At 32.5% G+C, this 14,861-nt stretch overlaps 1 protein-coding gene across 13 annotated transcripts in view; it reads left to right on the top strand.

Annotated features, from left to right (window-relative positions):
• USP15 (ubiquitin specific peptidase 15) overlaps positions 1-13,327 on the top strand; it is a 129,441-nt gene extending 116,114 nt beyond the window's left edge. For 6 of the 13 annotated variants that reach the window (XM_081588936.1, XM_081588935.1, XM_081588940.1 and 3 more), the window contains 11 exons: positions 831-914; positions 1,005-1,099; positions 1,197-1,388; positions 2,289-2,404; positions 2,587-2,859; positions 3,241-3,311; positions 3,658-3,773; positions 4,392-4,541; positions 5,784-5,887; positions 9,074-9,162; positions 12,878-13,327. In XM_081588936.1, the coding sequence (XP_081445062.1) occupies positions 831-914; positions 1,005-1,099; positions 1,197-1,388; positions 2,289-2,404; positions 2,587-2,859; positions 3,241-3,311; positions 3,658-3,773; positions 4,392-4,541; positions 5,784-5,887; positions 9,074-9,162; positions 12,878-13,060 (1,473 nt within the window). In that variant the 3' untranslated portion in view covers positions 13,061-13,327. Of the gene's footprint in view, positions 1-830; positions 915-1,004; positions 1,100-1,196; positions 1,389-2,288; positions 2,405-2,586; positions 2,907-3,240; positions 3,312-3,641; positions 3,774-4,391; positions 4,542-5,783; positions 5,917-9,052; positions 9,163-12,877 lie in introns of those variants that run through there. The other 7 variants (XR_014081914.1, XR_014081916.1, XR_014081913.1 and 4 more) reach the window with 3 other exon arrangements.
• The last annotated feature ends 1,534 nt before the right edge of the window (positions 13,328-14,861 follow it).

The raw sequence follows: 14,861 nt of genomic DNA, 5'->3' as shown, positions 1-14,861 counted from the left end.
TCCTTGTATCAAAAGAGACAGAGAAAAGGACTTTTTAGACTCAAGTTTACAGGGGAAACAGTAAGTTGGAGCTTTTCCTATCACCTAGGCTCTGTTTTCTCACTCAAATAGGTATTCCGCTGATAGTGAGAAGAGTAGTGGTGAAATAGGAAGCCTAAGAAATGGTGATGATTTTAAATAGTTATTGAGAGAAATAAGAGAATAAACAAATAAAGGAGACACAGAAGAATTTCTGGCTAGTGTTGAAGGATCAGTTGAGATTGGGCACTGTGAGTTTGTAGTACACTAGTCTCTAAAGTTGGGCAATTTACTCCAGCATATCTAAATAACTCTAAGAAAGTATAGCAAGAATAAAACTGAATAATTGAATAATAAAGTAGTTAGAGTTTTTGCAATGGAATGGTTGAAGGGATGACTCATAGGGATGGAAGGGCATAGAGATAGTAAGGAGCCAATAGAAAAAACTGAGAGTTAAAAGGACTAGATATCTCAATGCAAGCCAAGAATAGGAAAGAATGAGTTTCCAGGAAAAGTCAATAGTGTCTAGACAGTTAAGAGTTTAAGATATCAGAAGTAGGAAAGAACATGGCAAGGTCTGAGAAGTGAACCACAGTTAAATGCAAGAGTTGGCCTTTGAATTGAGCAATCAAGGAATAATAAGGCTAAGATAAACTGTTCACGTGGACTTTGTCACCCAGGATGATGGCAAGATTGGAGACAGACACTGGGAGCCAAGTGAATGTGAGGAAGCAACCAGAAGGTTAGTCTCAACTAGTGAGTATTTTTTCCAAAGTAATAAAGTCATTGCAATTTTCTTTTTTGTTTTTTAGTACAAAGTGGTTGTCCCCAAAATTGGAAACATACTTGATCTTTGTACAGCATTGTCTCTTTTGTCAGGAGTACCTGCAGATAAGGTAGGATGTTTCTGGGTTTAAAGTATGTAAGTTGGAGTTTAGTTTTTCACTGTTGTAAACCCTGCTTAATAGAAATTTATTTCCTTTTAGATGATAGTTACTGATATATACAATCACAGATTTCACAGAATATTTGCAATGGATGAAAATCTTAGTAGTATTATGGAACGGGATGATATTTATGTGTAAGTATGTAATTCATTGCACAAATATTTCTTGAGAAAAAATTGAAAGAAAATATCATAAAATTTTCAAAGTTTATAGTCAGTTTTATCCTTGCAGGTTTGAGATTAACATAAATAGGACAGAAGATACAGAGCATGTGATTATTCCTGTTTGCCTGAGAGAAAAATTTAGACACTCAAGTTACACCCACCATACTGGTTCTTCACTTTTTGGTCAACCTTTTCTTATGGCTGTTCCACGAAACAATACTGAAGATAAACTCTATAATCTTTTGCTTGTGAGAATGTGGTAAGTGTCAAACAGTTCTACATTAACAAAATAAAATATTAAATAGCTAATAAAAGTAAACATGCAAGGTAGTATCAGAATATAATTAGTCATCTATATTCTCTTAGCTTTGTTTAGACAGGTAGCAGTGTAAGAAATCAAATTATAGGCTAATCTAGTTTCTTGATCATGTGAAACACTTCACTGAGATAATTTCAAATACAGGAAGCATAAATTCTCTTAGTTGTTTTACACCAAAAGTTTATAGTTGGAAGAAAATAGGAGTTTATCATGTATGCACTTTGAAATCATAACAAATGTCTTATGCTTCATTTCTTTATACACAGTGCTCATACTGATAACAAGAATTCATAATAGTAAATAGTTTTATTTAAACGGATAAGCTTTTATGGTTCTTTCTTGTGTAAGGCAACACCTTTTTGAATTGAACCTTGCTTTGAATTAGAGTAATCGAGAATGCCATTTACTCCTTTTCTTTTATATGTTATAACTCACATATTTAGTATTCTTTCTTGCATACTTGTTTTAATCATTATAGTCCCATAACCCATATGTAAAGATCACATTACAATCTGTAAGTGATCTTAGCAGTACTATATATATATATCATCTAATTGAGGATCTTTATAAAATAATTTTATGAAATTATTTGCCACGAACTTTTAACATAAAACAAGAAGATGTTAAAACCCTAGAAGTAACAAATTAACTTATTTTTTTTAAGGCAGCTAAACACAGATGATTATGGTACCATACCTTGAGTCTGAATTTTTCATTGAATCCACTAAATGACCACTGTTAATTGCATTTTAAAATTTTGTTTTATTGAAAGAATGGAAAACTTTTCCAAGTTTTTACCTTGACAGAACTGAACTTGTTTGATTTCTGATTTTATTTCAGCCGATATGTCAAAATATCTACTGACACCGAAGACACTGAAGGATCCCTACACTGCTGTAAGGACCAAAATATTAATGGGAATGGCCCAAATGGCATCCATGAAGAAGGCTCACCAAGTAAGACTTATGTATTAAATTGTAAAATTTTCTCTTGGGTTATTGCTGCAGAGGGAAATTAAGAGGATGAGGATTAAGGAACTAAACAATATCTGCAAGCCTGGGGGAAAAAATGTTCATATCAATAAGTATTAATAATGTAGCATTGGGTTTGTATAAAGATTTCTAATATCTAATATTAGGTGAAATGGAAACAGATGAGCCAGATGATGAATCCAGCCAGGATCAAGAACTGCCCTCCGAGAATGAGAACAGTCAGTCTGAAGATTCAGTTGGAGGAGATAATGATTCTGAAAATGGATTATGTACAGAAGAGACTTGCAGAGGTCAACTCACGGGACACAAAAAGCGATTGTTTACATTCCAGTTCAACAACTTAGGCAATACTGATATCAACTACATCAAAGATGATACCAGGCATATAAGATTTGATGATAGGCAGCTTAGGTTAGATGGTAAGTATTTGTGGAAAATGACTTAAACACTAAACTTGACCAAAGTGTGTTGGGGTTTTTTGTGTTTTTTTTTTGAGGTGAAACCTTGAAATTCAACACTGTCCTGAGAAGTCACATTTACTTATCTATCTACATGTTTAAATGAAAAGCCTTCATTTCTAAGTACACTAAAACACGTCAGTGTTTATTAAATGAAGACTGGACTTATGCTTAAGTTTTGTATCTTTTTTTAAACCCTAAAATATTTTAATGGCTTGGAAATAGAAAATTACCCTGATCACCTAGTATAGCAATCTCTCTATCTGCTATATATCTTAAAATGTCTTATTTTATATCTTAGCATATCAAATCTTAAAGAAAAAAATATGTTTTCCACCTTAGAAAGGTCTTTCCTTGCTTTGGATTGGGATCCTGATTTGAAAAAAAGATATTTTGATGAAAATGCTGCTGAGGTAAGTCATCGCTCATTCCTTCTTTCTCTCTTCCACATTGATCACACTGTTTTGTTACACTCTTTTTCTTCTACCAAATGTGTTTATTTTGCAATTTTAAAAATGGTTATGTGTTAAAAGAGAAAAGGTTCATCTTCTTTGAACCTACTGACTATTTAAACTTTCTGATTGTCCGTATAGGTGTGTATACAGAAAAGTGTTAGAAGTACTGTAAATCTCAGCTGAAATAAGCTTTTGATTTATTTGAGAACATTTAGGTTTTTCATGACTATTCATAGTAATATGATATCACTAAAATGAGTTTTGTTTCATTTGTTTTCTTAACTCAAGAAATACTTCTCTTTAGGATTTTGAAAAACATGAAAGTGTGGAATACAAACCTCCTAAAAAACCCTTTGTGAAATTAAAAGATTGCATTGAGCTTTTTACAACAAAAGAAAAGCTAGGTGCTGAAGATCCCTGGTAAGAGACAAAATTAAATAATTGTTTCTAATTATTTTTTAAGGATATATACTGAGGTATGTGCTACATCAAATTGAAAAAGTAATAGTTAAATTTTCCCTTTGATATTTTAAACAAGAAACATTTGTTTATATGCTAATAATATATTAAGAGGAATGAAAATGTCTTTAAAAGTGTTATAATGTTAAGCTTTAATCTTGTTTTAGTATATTTTCCATAATAGCCATTTTACTATGAATAATTCATTTTAGTTATGTTTTTCCAGGAACTTTTAGCTGTGGAGGTGTTCCAACAGAAGCTTTTTTAGGAAAATCACAATATGTTTTGTGTTGTTACTAATTTGAGTCCAGAAAGTCTCTAGCTTTTCTGATACCTTTATTTCAGCACAGTTTTGCTACATCCATGTTTTTTTAGCTTACTAAAATGTAAATAATCTAGCCCTGGTTATTTCTTTGAATGCTTATTTACATATTCATTTTCAATAGTTAAACTTATTTGAAAAATGTATTGATGATTAAAAATAACAAGTTCCTGTCAGTCTGTTACATATTAGGCATTACCTAATATTACCTCTGACGTTATCTCTAGTAAGCTTTAAATATTTCTCTATACATTTAGGTATTGTCCCAATTGTAAAGAACATCAGCAAGCCACAAAGAAATTGGATTTATGGTCCCTGCCTCCAGTACTTGTGGTACATCTCAAGCGATTTTCTTATAGTCGATACATGAGAGACAAGTTGGATACCTTAGTTGATTTTCCTATCAAGTAAGTTCTGATTGAGCTTAATAAACCTTGGGCACCTCTAACTATTTTTAACATCACTCCCAAATTTTAGGTGTTTTTTTATTTACTTTTATAATGTAGTTGACTTTAAATATTACGTGGTTTCAGGTGTTTGGTATAGTGATTTGATATTTTTATACATTACACAGCATACAACGTTACTACAATATTTGCTGTATTTTCTGTGCTATACATTAAGTCCTTTTGACTTACTGTATATCTAAATCCTTTTCGCCTATTTTACCCATCCCCCCACCCATCTTCATCTTTGGCAACCACGAGATTGTTCTCTATATCTGTGAGTCTGTTTCTATTGTGTTATATTTGTTCATTTGTTTGGTTTTAGATCCAGTCTCAGTTTTCGAGTATATTTTTTGGGTTGTTCTAGCAATTTGTATGGATTTGTAATAATTTTTATTCCTTAAGAGATCTTTCAAAGGACAAAGAGAAAATACATTAAAAAAAAAAAAAGAAGTAAAACTCATTTTATGTTACATTATCTTTTGAGTTCACTGGCCTTGTTTGTAAACTAAGATACTTCATGGGATCTTAGTGATTTTGTTTTCATCATTAATCCTCCGAAATTTAGAATCATTATTGCTTTTTAATTATACAAATACAAAAAGAATAACCAGAAGAAAATGATAAACTATAAAATGATCATGTTCCAGTTTTGTGCATGATAAATTATAAACAGCTGGTTGCATTTCAGAGAGTGTTGCCCATTTAGGATGCATAGGTCATCAAAACCTGGAAAACATAAAATAGATATTGGGGTTATATTTAAATATATTTTATATTCAAATTAGGATAAAATTTCTAAGAAAGTTTTTTTTCACTATCCCTTTATTCTTCCTTAAATAATTTCTGAAAATGACTTTAAAAAAGAACCCACATGATAAATGGTGATGTCTATATTTCCTCATATACTAAGAAATGTATTAGCATGAAAATACTAATCTGAATACAAACGATCAGTGGAGAATTTTTAAATTCTCAATCCCTAAGAAAATTTTTGCCAAAACATTCAAATCTCAAGGGTATTTATATAATTTTATAGTTATTTGGCTCTTAGTAATTTCTTTAATGAGATATATGTGTGTGTGTGTGTGTGTGTGTGTGTAGAAGTATATTTAAATGAGAGTCAAACAACACTGACTGAAGAGTAGAATTTCATTACATTTAGGGGAAACATAAAATTAACTTGATCTCTTTTTTAAACAGTGATTTGGATATGTCAGAATTCCTAATTAATCCAAATGCAGGTCCTTGCCGCTATAATTTGATTGCTGTTTCCAACCACTATGGAGGAATGGGAGGAGGACACTGTAAGTTGATAATTTACTTTTTTACTAAAGTCATGATGCTTAATAATGCCAGGCTTTTTTACTTAAAATATTTATTACTTCTTAAAAGGAAAATGTGAGATGTGTCTTACTTATAGTAGTCATTCAGTAGATATTGATTAATGAATGAATCAGCTTTTGAACCTCTTTTTCTTTTTTTAACATTAAGAGAAGAGGATTGAATTAATCATACTCCTCAGTTAAACCACAAGAAATCACTGGTCCATTCAGGGCTCCTGTCCTTCCCCATTCTCCTTCTCCTTCGCTTTCTAACATGTTTGTTGAATGTGCTCTCACAAATCATGCATCATTGTTAATTTATATGATTATTACTCTGCTGTAGATTTTACTCTTCTCTCTTGACACTTAAGACTTCTCCATATTACTTTGTGTCAATTTAATTCATTGCTTCTAACCACTCATGACTTACATCTACCATATTTTATTTCTCTTTTCACTTCATGGTGGGACATCCAGATTAACTTTAACTTTCTACCACCTCGAGAACAATAAACATCTTTGTTTTTAGTCTTCTATGTGAGAATTTCTTTGAGCTACCTACTCAGATGTAAGGTTGCTGGGTTGGAGTAAAGTACTGTGAGACAGCACTCCAGGATATACCAGTCTGTGCTCTCCAGTTGATAGGTTTTTCTGAAGAACCATCATTGCATTCTGGGATAAATCCTATTCATTAAGTATTTTCTCATGTACTCAGTTGGATTTGGTTAGCTGGTTTTGTTTAGGATTAAGTAAAATTTAATTCATATGTGAAATGATATTGTAGTTTTTTTTTAATTGTTCTTACTTTGGAATCAAGACTACGACCCAGTCTAATGAAACAGGCTTTACCGTTTTTATGTTTCCTGAAGCGACTAGTATAATATAAGAATTAACTAGTTGTGAAAGTTTAGTAAAATTTATCCAATAAAACTATCTGGACTTCACAGCCATAAATTATTCTATTTATGTCATGTTTATTGATTTTCTTTTTCCAGAATGTGTACATATTGACATTCTCCATTTTTCTAAAAATGTATATTTCCCAATTTATTTGAGAATAGTTGTTTACTCTTATGCTTTATTTTTGCCCCTTGTTCTTGTCTGTCTTTTCAAAGAATTAGCCTTTCTATTTTATTACATTTTTCTTTTTGTTACACATGGTATGTATTCTGTCTTGTTGATTTCTTCTCTGTGGTATATTTTTCCTCTTGTTACTTTGAGTTTGCTCTTTTATTCTTTCTTCAGTTTCTTGGGTTGCATGCTTGACTTTGTTTTCTTTCTTTTCCCTCTGTTGAAGACTATAATTAAAGCTATAAGTTTTCCTTTAAATATTTCTTTATCACTATTGAATAAATTTTGAAATGTAGCCTTTGTCTTTCAATTCTGTGTATGTTTTTAGTTTCCTTTATAATTTTCTGAATATCACAAGATTATCTCATATGCTTTTTCGAGTATATGTTTTTTGTAAAGCTCTCCTTTTTTTCTTTATTTTATTTTATAGCAATTAGGGCCATTACCTATATTAACCCTAGGAGTTTATTAAGGCCTTCATGTAGCTTAACACATGGTCTGCTCCTTAAATGTTTATGTACTTTAAAAGCGTATGTATTCCCCATTCAAACATAGAGTTCTCGATTTCTATTACAGTTGATCTTATTAGTTGTATTTAAATCATTACTATTTCTGGTTATTTTTGATGTTCATTCTTTTTCTGAGATGAATTAGTCAGGACTACTACTAAAATGTTGATTTATCTGTTTCATCTAACAGTTTTATTAGTTGCTTTGCATTATTAGTTTCATTTATATTTAAAACGGGTAGCTCTTCTTTTATCTATTGTTCTTTTTTACCAGAGTTTGATACTCATTTTTCATTTTGTCTTTTTCTCAGAATTACAAATATTAGTTCAGCTTGCTCTTGATACCATCATTTAGTTTGCAAACTCTCTGTGCCTTTTTGTTAGATGTGTCTCTTTTTTTTTTTTTCTTTGAAAGTAGCTCAGTCGTATCCAACTCTTTGCGACCCCATGGACTATACAGTCCATGGAATTCTCCAGGCCAAAATACTGGAATGAGTTGCTTTTCCCTTCTCAGGGGGATCTTCCCAACCCAGGGATTGAACCCAGGTCTGCTGCATTGCAGGTGGATTCTTTACCAGCTAAGCCACCAGGGAAGCCCAATATTATTGTTCAATCTTGTCTTTTTAGTGTCAGACTTATTGGTCTGAAAATGTGTTTCTTTAAATTTGTGAATGTGGTGGACTTGATTTCAAACTGACAGATTTACAACCCATAATGGGCTTCACTCAGAAGAATAATTTTAAGAAGAGTAGAACTATTTAGACGACACAGTCTATAGTGTCACTTTTTAGAAGTTATGACAGCAGATAATTGTTACGAGTACATTTTGCAACTTTATTTCTTCAGTTATTGGGTAGTTTATACAAAATATGAGATAGGAAAAATGGGCATTTTTTTAACTTAATGATAAAGTGAATCTTTAAAATTTGTGCAGATTAATTGATCGCTTTTTACATTTTTCTTGCCCTGTACTTTTGTTAAAGACTGGAAATGATTCTGATGTTAAAAAAAAAAAAACAAAACTACAGATCAATGAGATATAGTATTGTTGAAAAAATATTGGTCATAGAAAATTTAAACTTACGCTCGAAAATTTAAACTTTGGAATCATAAACAGAGCTGAGTTTAAATCCTAATTCTGCTGCCTAACAGCTATACTCTTGGACAAATTAAACTTCTCCTGATGCCTCACTTTCCTCATCTGTAAAATTAGAAGAATAGTAATGGTAATACTTTCTTTATGAGATAATACAGCACTGGGCCTGATACAGATGCTAATCACCATTTATTGTCAGTAGTATTGTTATTCTGTGTATTAAAAAAAATAAATATGTCCTGTATGTTCCTGGAATGAAAAAAAAAAAGACTGGGATAGAAAGTATCATAGACTTCCAGATTATAGAAAATTATTCTAAAAACCTTTAATCATTGGAATCAGTTGAATATATGATAGATTGGCCTAACATAGATGATTATCATGTAATTTTAATAGGTACTCCTTATATAGACAATTTTAAAGTCATGAGGGTTCCCTCCCAGAAAACCACAGATCATTTAAGTGATAGAAGTGATTGTATTTTTTTCATTAGATACTGCTTTTGCAAAAAATAAAGATGATGGAAAATGGTACTACTTTGATGACAGTAGTGTCTCAACTGCGTCTGAAGACCAGATTGTGGTAAGTGTGTCTTTTAATCTTGAAGATCAAGGAATCCTTTGTTTTAAAAGGGGCCCATGGAGCACTATAGTCTATATTCTAGCAGTTCTAATAGTTGAGAGACTTGTTCATATTTAAAGATACATAAAATTGTCCTCTAAGTGGAGATCTGTCTTCTAAATATGCCCACTAGCAGAAGCATAAGTTGAACATGAAAACTTTTCTGGTAGTTTTCAACATGAAAACTGGAGTTTTCTAATGAAAATATTAAATTCTCTCCTGAAAATAGGCTCAGACATTCTAGACATTGGCTAAAATCAGAATGCTAAAATAGAAAAATAAAAAACTTTTAAGGGCCTTACCATACCTGAGATATTTAAAGAAAAGTCTTATCCTTTATGACAGTTACATATTCAAACTCTCAAAATGATATAGTTAGATAAATTACAAATTTTTCAAAATTAACCCTGTGTATTTGTCTGATGTTTTCGGAATAGTAGAAAAATTAGGAAGTTTTATCTACTCACACTTGCATCAGCTTGTCAGCCATAGCTGGAGCAAAAATATTGGCATTTGCTTTGTTCCCCATCAGAGCACATTTTTATTATCAAATATTGATTGACGGTGTTGGTTTAGTCACTAAATCGTGTCCGACTCTTATGACGCCATGGACTGTAGCCTGCCAGGCTCCTCATTTTCCAGGCAAGAATACTGGTGCGGGTTGCCATTTCCTTCTCCAGGGGTCTTCCTGACCCAGGGATCAAACTCGCGCCTCCTACATTATAGATGGTCTCCTGCTTTGCGGGTGGATGCTTTACTGCTGAGCCACCAGGGTAGCCTCTATTGATTGATGAATAGATGACCGGTGACTAATAATGTTCCAAGAAGAAAACTAAGGCTTTCTTGATAAGAATTTATTATTCTGTAAATTCTGCCTTTATAAATTTTACTTACTGATCACAGTATTTACAAAGAATGAGAAATGTAGTATTTCCTCATGTGATGATATTTCCTATACAGAGGATTTCTATTGATGTGGGGAGCACTGATTGCTTTACTTTATTTCCAGTTTAAATTATGTATCCCTTGAGGGCAGAGACTAGCTTTTTGTTTTGTTTTAGTTTATAATGCTTTAAAAGTCTTCAACTTAAATTGTTCAGTTTAATAAATTAATAAACTTCTGAGCCCAGTTACTGGCATAGTTTTAATCAGTTATTGTATACATAGATATGAAGTTATTTTGAGTTGTTTGTTTATAGATGTTTTATATCTTTATCACCTGTTTGTACACATGATTTATATACATACATATCATTGCTTATCTCCCTGTAGCTATAGCAAAGAACAAAAGAGACTTTTGAAGTCTTAGTGTTTTTTAAAATGTGTTCATGCTTAAGTTAACTACATTTTTGGTTTATGTTTAGACTTCTAATTTCATATCATACCCCTCATTTTTCAGTTCTGTTCTCTTCTTTAGTCTCCCAACCAAAACCCTGAAGTTGCCTATATCCTCCTTCAAAGTCTGTTTGACAACACTGCCCTAATCTTGCTTTCAAATAAATATCTTGTTTATATACAGTATGTGAATTTGATGTTACCTTACGTTTGAACAATAATATTTCTTCGTTTAGTCAACAAGTGTTTGAATACATTCTATATATAACACTCTGTTCTACACAAGGTTGAAAGTGAAAGTGTTAATCACTCAGTCCTGGAGCTCACCAGGCTCCTCTGTCCATGGGATTTCCCAGGCAACAATATTGGAGTGGATAGCGGTAGCCATTCCATTCTCCAGGGTATTTTCCTGACCCAGGGTTCGAACCTGAGTCTCCTGCATTGTGGGCAGATTCTTTACCATCTGAGCCACCAGGGAAGCCGAAAAAGACAGCTGTCTCTGATGTCAAGAAGCTTACAATCTAAAGGTGACAGAGAAGTGAATTGACAATTGTATATGAGAATTACTGTTAAATATCTTGACTGTATAGGTTGAGGCAGCTGTCTCAACTGATTTGGAGTGTAAGGAAACAGACCCAGTGCAGGGAAGTTTACATAGAGAAAGGAGTGTTTGATGTGAGTCTGCAAGTACGAATAGTGGTAAATTAGACAAAAGAACCAAAACCAAAGGCATTCTTAGCAAAAAGAACAGTAGCTATGAAAGCAAGGAGATGTGGCAGAATATACCATTTAGCTAAGGGAACAGCAAATAATTTGGTGTTACTGAAACAAAAGACTTGTTAGGAATGTGGAGCAAAAATTAGACTGGGGCTAAACTTGGCACTCAGATCATGAAAGATGAGTTCTTCATTGTTTTGATCTTAAAGTCTGTAAGAAGTATTGGGTGGTTGTTAACTAATAGAAGAACATTGTTAAATTTCCACCTTAACAAGTCTTGAGAACACTTTAGAAGACAGATTGAAGGGCGCCCAGTCAAGAAGCCCAAAGGCCATTATTCAGCCGCCAGAGGAAAGGAGGCTGTCCTGAAATTTAAGCCACAAGAGCTTCTAAAGTTAAACTAGTGGTAGTAAGTATATAGACAGGGGAGAATGGATTTGTGAGCTCCTTAATGGATAGAAATAATAGAACTTGATTAAGATTACATGTAAATATAGAGAGGGGAGAAAAGATGATGGCTCTTACTTTGACATTTATTAAGATGGTAAATAAGAAGAAAATTTGCTGTGAAATTGATACCTGTATAATAGCTCTGTGGAAATTTCCATTAGGTAGTTGGACTAATTGGACTAGAGTTCAAGGGTGAGAACTGGCTTAAGTTATGAATTTGAATTGTCTGTCTTAGGTAGCAGTTAAAACCATAGGTTTGAATGAGTCACCTATGGGAAGATACATATTCAGAAGAGCAGTGAGCTGAGGACTGAAAACATGATTTTGTTTTTTTTACTTTTAAGTCAGGATTTAATGAGCCCACAGGAAAGTCGGAAGAAACTGTAGAGATGAAGCATCTAAGGAAAAATAGTGTCACAGAAGCCAAAAATGCTTTAATGCAAGAGGAGTAAAGCATTAAATGCCACAGAAAGATAGGCTAAAAAAGGCACCCACTTAATTTGTTTATAGGAGATTTTTGAGCCTAGTGAAAGGCATTTCATTACAGTGGTTGCAGCAATCACATTGAATTGAGGAGTGTGCATTAGAGTAAATGATGAATATTAGATTTTCTGTCTCCAGCCTGGCTGCAAGGAAGAGTAAGAGGTATATGGCAGCTAGAAGAGGAATGGAGAGGAATTTATGATGGGAAAAACTTAAGTATTTTTTATGCCAAAAAAGTCCAGTAGATAAGAACTCATTAAAGATAGACAGTGATGATTGATGGAGCAGTATCCTTAAGATGGTAAGAAAAGTTAAAATATAAAACAAATACAGAATGAAGCTATTACTGTTAGAAAGACACTTGCCTTATCCTTAGAGACAAGAGGAAAGAAGACATAGAATTCTATTTCATGTTAGAGTAAGTAGGTGAATCTGTCACATGGTTGCATTGCTTTATCTGTCCAGCTAACTTAGAAGAGAATAAATGTTAAATCCAGTGACCATTCTTCCTTTATAGATAGAAGTCATACTATTGATATAATTAATAAATAGTAACCTCCATTTGACCATGTGTGGTTTTCTTGATTTATGTCCTATCACCAAAATTGGTTGTCAGCTAAAAATTCATTCTATATTTAATGTGATCTTTGAGAATCATAACCATTTTAACGTTCTTTGTTTGTTTTAACAGTCCAAAGCAGCATATGTACTCTTCTACCAGAGACAAGACACTTTCAGTGGAACTGGCTTTTTCCCCCTTGACCGAGAAACTAAAGGTGCTTCAGCTGCCACAGGCATCCCATTAGAAAGTGATGAAGATAGCAATGATAATGACAATGATATAGAAAACGAGAACTGTATGCACACTAACTAATGAAAGTCCTAGAAGCCATAAAAGAGAGACTTTCCTGCTGGTGGTATCTATTGAAATGATGAAATTACCCACCACATTAAACAAAAGTCTGAGATGGGGAGTTTCAGATCACTGAATGTAAATCCTTTATCAGATTTTAACTTGTGCAGTACTTGAAGTGAAACACAATGAAATCTTTAACAGAAATTGTCTCTTAATACATTTACAGTCTTGTATTTACAAGCTAAATATATATAGGAAATCACAAATAAATCCCTTTTAAGTTTGCTGCTGTTTTGATGAATTATGTTTTCTTTAATTTTTTGGATGTGAGTTAATTGATGACAAATGTTAAATTTGTGGATGTTGGTCATTTATTTTGCTCAGATAATAACTGCAAGAAACCTATGGCTGAACTTAGCTCTTGGATAATCTAGTTCATGTGCATTAGGCTGCCACATAGACTACTATGATAATTAGCTGCAGTATCAATGTGGCAAAAATACTGCAGTAGTATTCTTGGAAAACCAAATTTTCAAATCTTTACCTGGTAATCAGTGTGGGCCTGTTTTAAAAGTAAATCATGATACAAGAAGCAGTCTTGAAAAAGTTATTTCCTTTTGTAGTATCATAAAAAAACAGAATATTATGTTCATCTTATTACTACTGTGGAAACAGGTTCTAGATTTCACACTTCATCGAAAGTCACTGTTCAGTTAAATGTAACTATTTTTCACTGCTGTTGGGATCTATTCCTTAGATATTCAAATTCTTTTTGACTTACTTTAAATTTAAAATGCATATCTTTAAATCTAGTGTTGGTCCAAAATTAAAATTTTGGCTGTCTGTTTTTCTCTACCCCATTTTTTGGTAATTTGGCAACTTTTAGCTCTCCCAAGTATTGTAATATAAAAACAAATTTAATAGTATTCTGTATCCATAGTAATAATTGCATCAAGCTTAGATGAGAAATTTTTTTCTGGCCTTTAAATTACTAATGGACAATTGGCTTTAAAGGTAGGTCTGTTAACTTTCTTTGTGTGTTCCTGATGGAATTCACCATAGCCTTACAGCTTTTCTCAGAAGGGAACTTGTTACAAGAGAACTGGCATTGCATGTTCCAGAGTCAGAACCTGTACAGTATATAAAACATACAAACCTTGAATTTGATTTTAGTTCACCACATTCAAGGATCCAGGATGCCAAAAATATGTGTGAACATTTGAAATATTTTTCATTTGCTGCTTTTTCCCCTCTGATCTAGTTGAAAGAATGTATTGTCAATTGGCATACAATACTGCCTTTAATAGAAAATAAATGCTGGGGCACTTTTCACATATCGACTACCTGAGAAATTGCTATGTGTCCCACTATTATTAAAGCAAAAAGTATAATGTTCTTCACTTGAACTAATCAAATACAATAGATTATAAATTGTGTATTGTAAATAAAAGTTCACTCTGTGAGTGCACATTTTGGTAAATTATTTATTTATGTTAGCATTTAAACGTGAAAGAAAAATGCATTTAACCAGGATAAATGAGGTATGTTGATCATGGCTTTGCTTTATACCTTGATATTAAAGCTGGTTTTTCATCCTGGTATTTTTAAAGCTGTTTTGGGTTTTTCCTTTTTATCCTTTCCTTTTCTTTTTCTTTCTTTCTTTCTTTTTTTTTTTTTAATGTAAACTAACCTCCTGCATGACAGAGGTTAAAATTTTGTCTGCACTTGAGTTCACTTGAGTTTACATTTGAAATGTGCATGTTTATTTATACAGATTTCAATAAAGCTATTCAAGGCCTTATTTAGTCTTTTATTTCTT

The sequence above is a fragment of the Giraffa tippelskirchi genome, chromosome 4 (assembly GCF_054371585.1).
Source record: "Giraffa tippelskirchi isolate mGirTip1 chromosome 4, T2T-mGirTip1v1.2.pri, whole genome shotgun sequence".
NCBI classification, from domain to species: Eukaryota; Metazoa; Chordata; class Mammalia; order Artiodactyla; family Giraffidae; genus Giraffa; species Giraffa tippelskirchi.
This window is presented reverse-complemented; position numbering and strand designations above follow the sequence as displayed.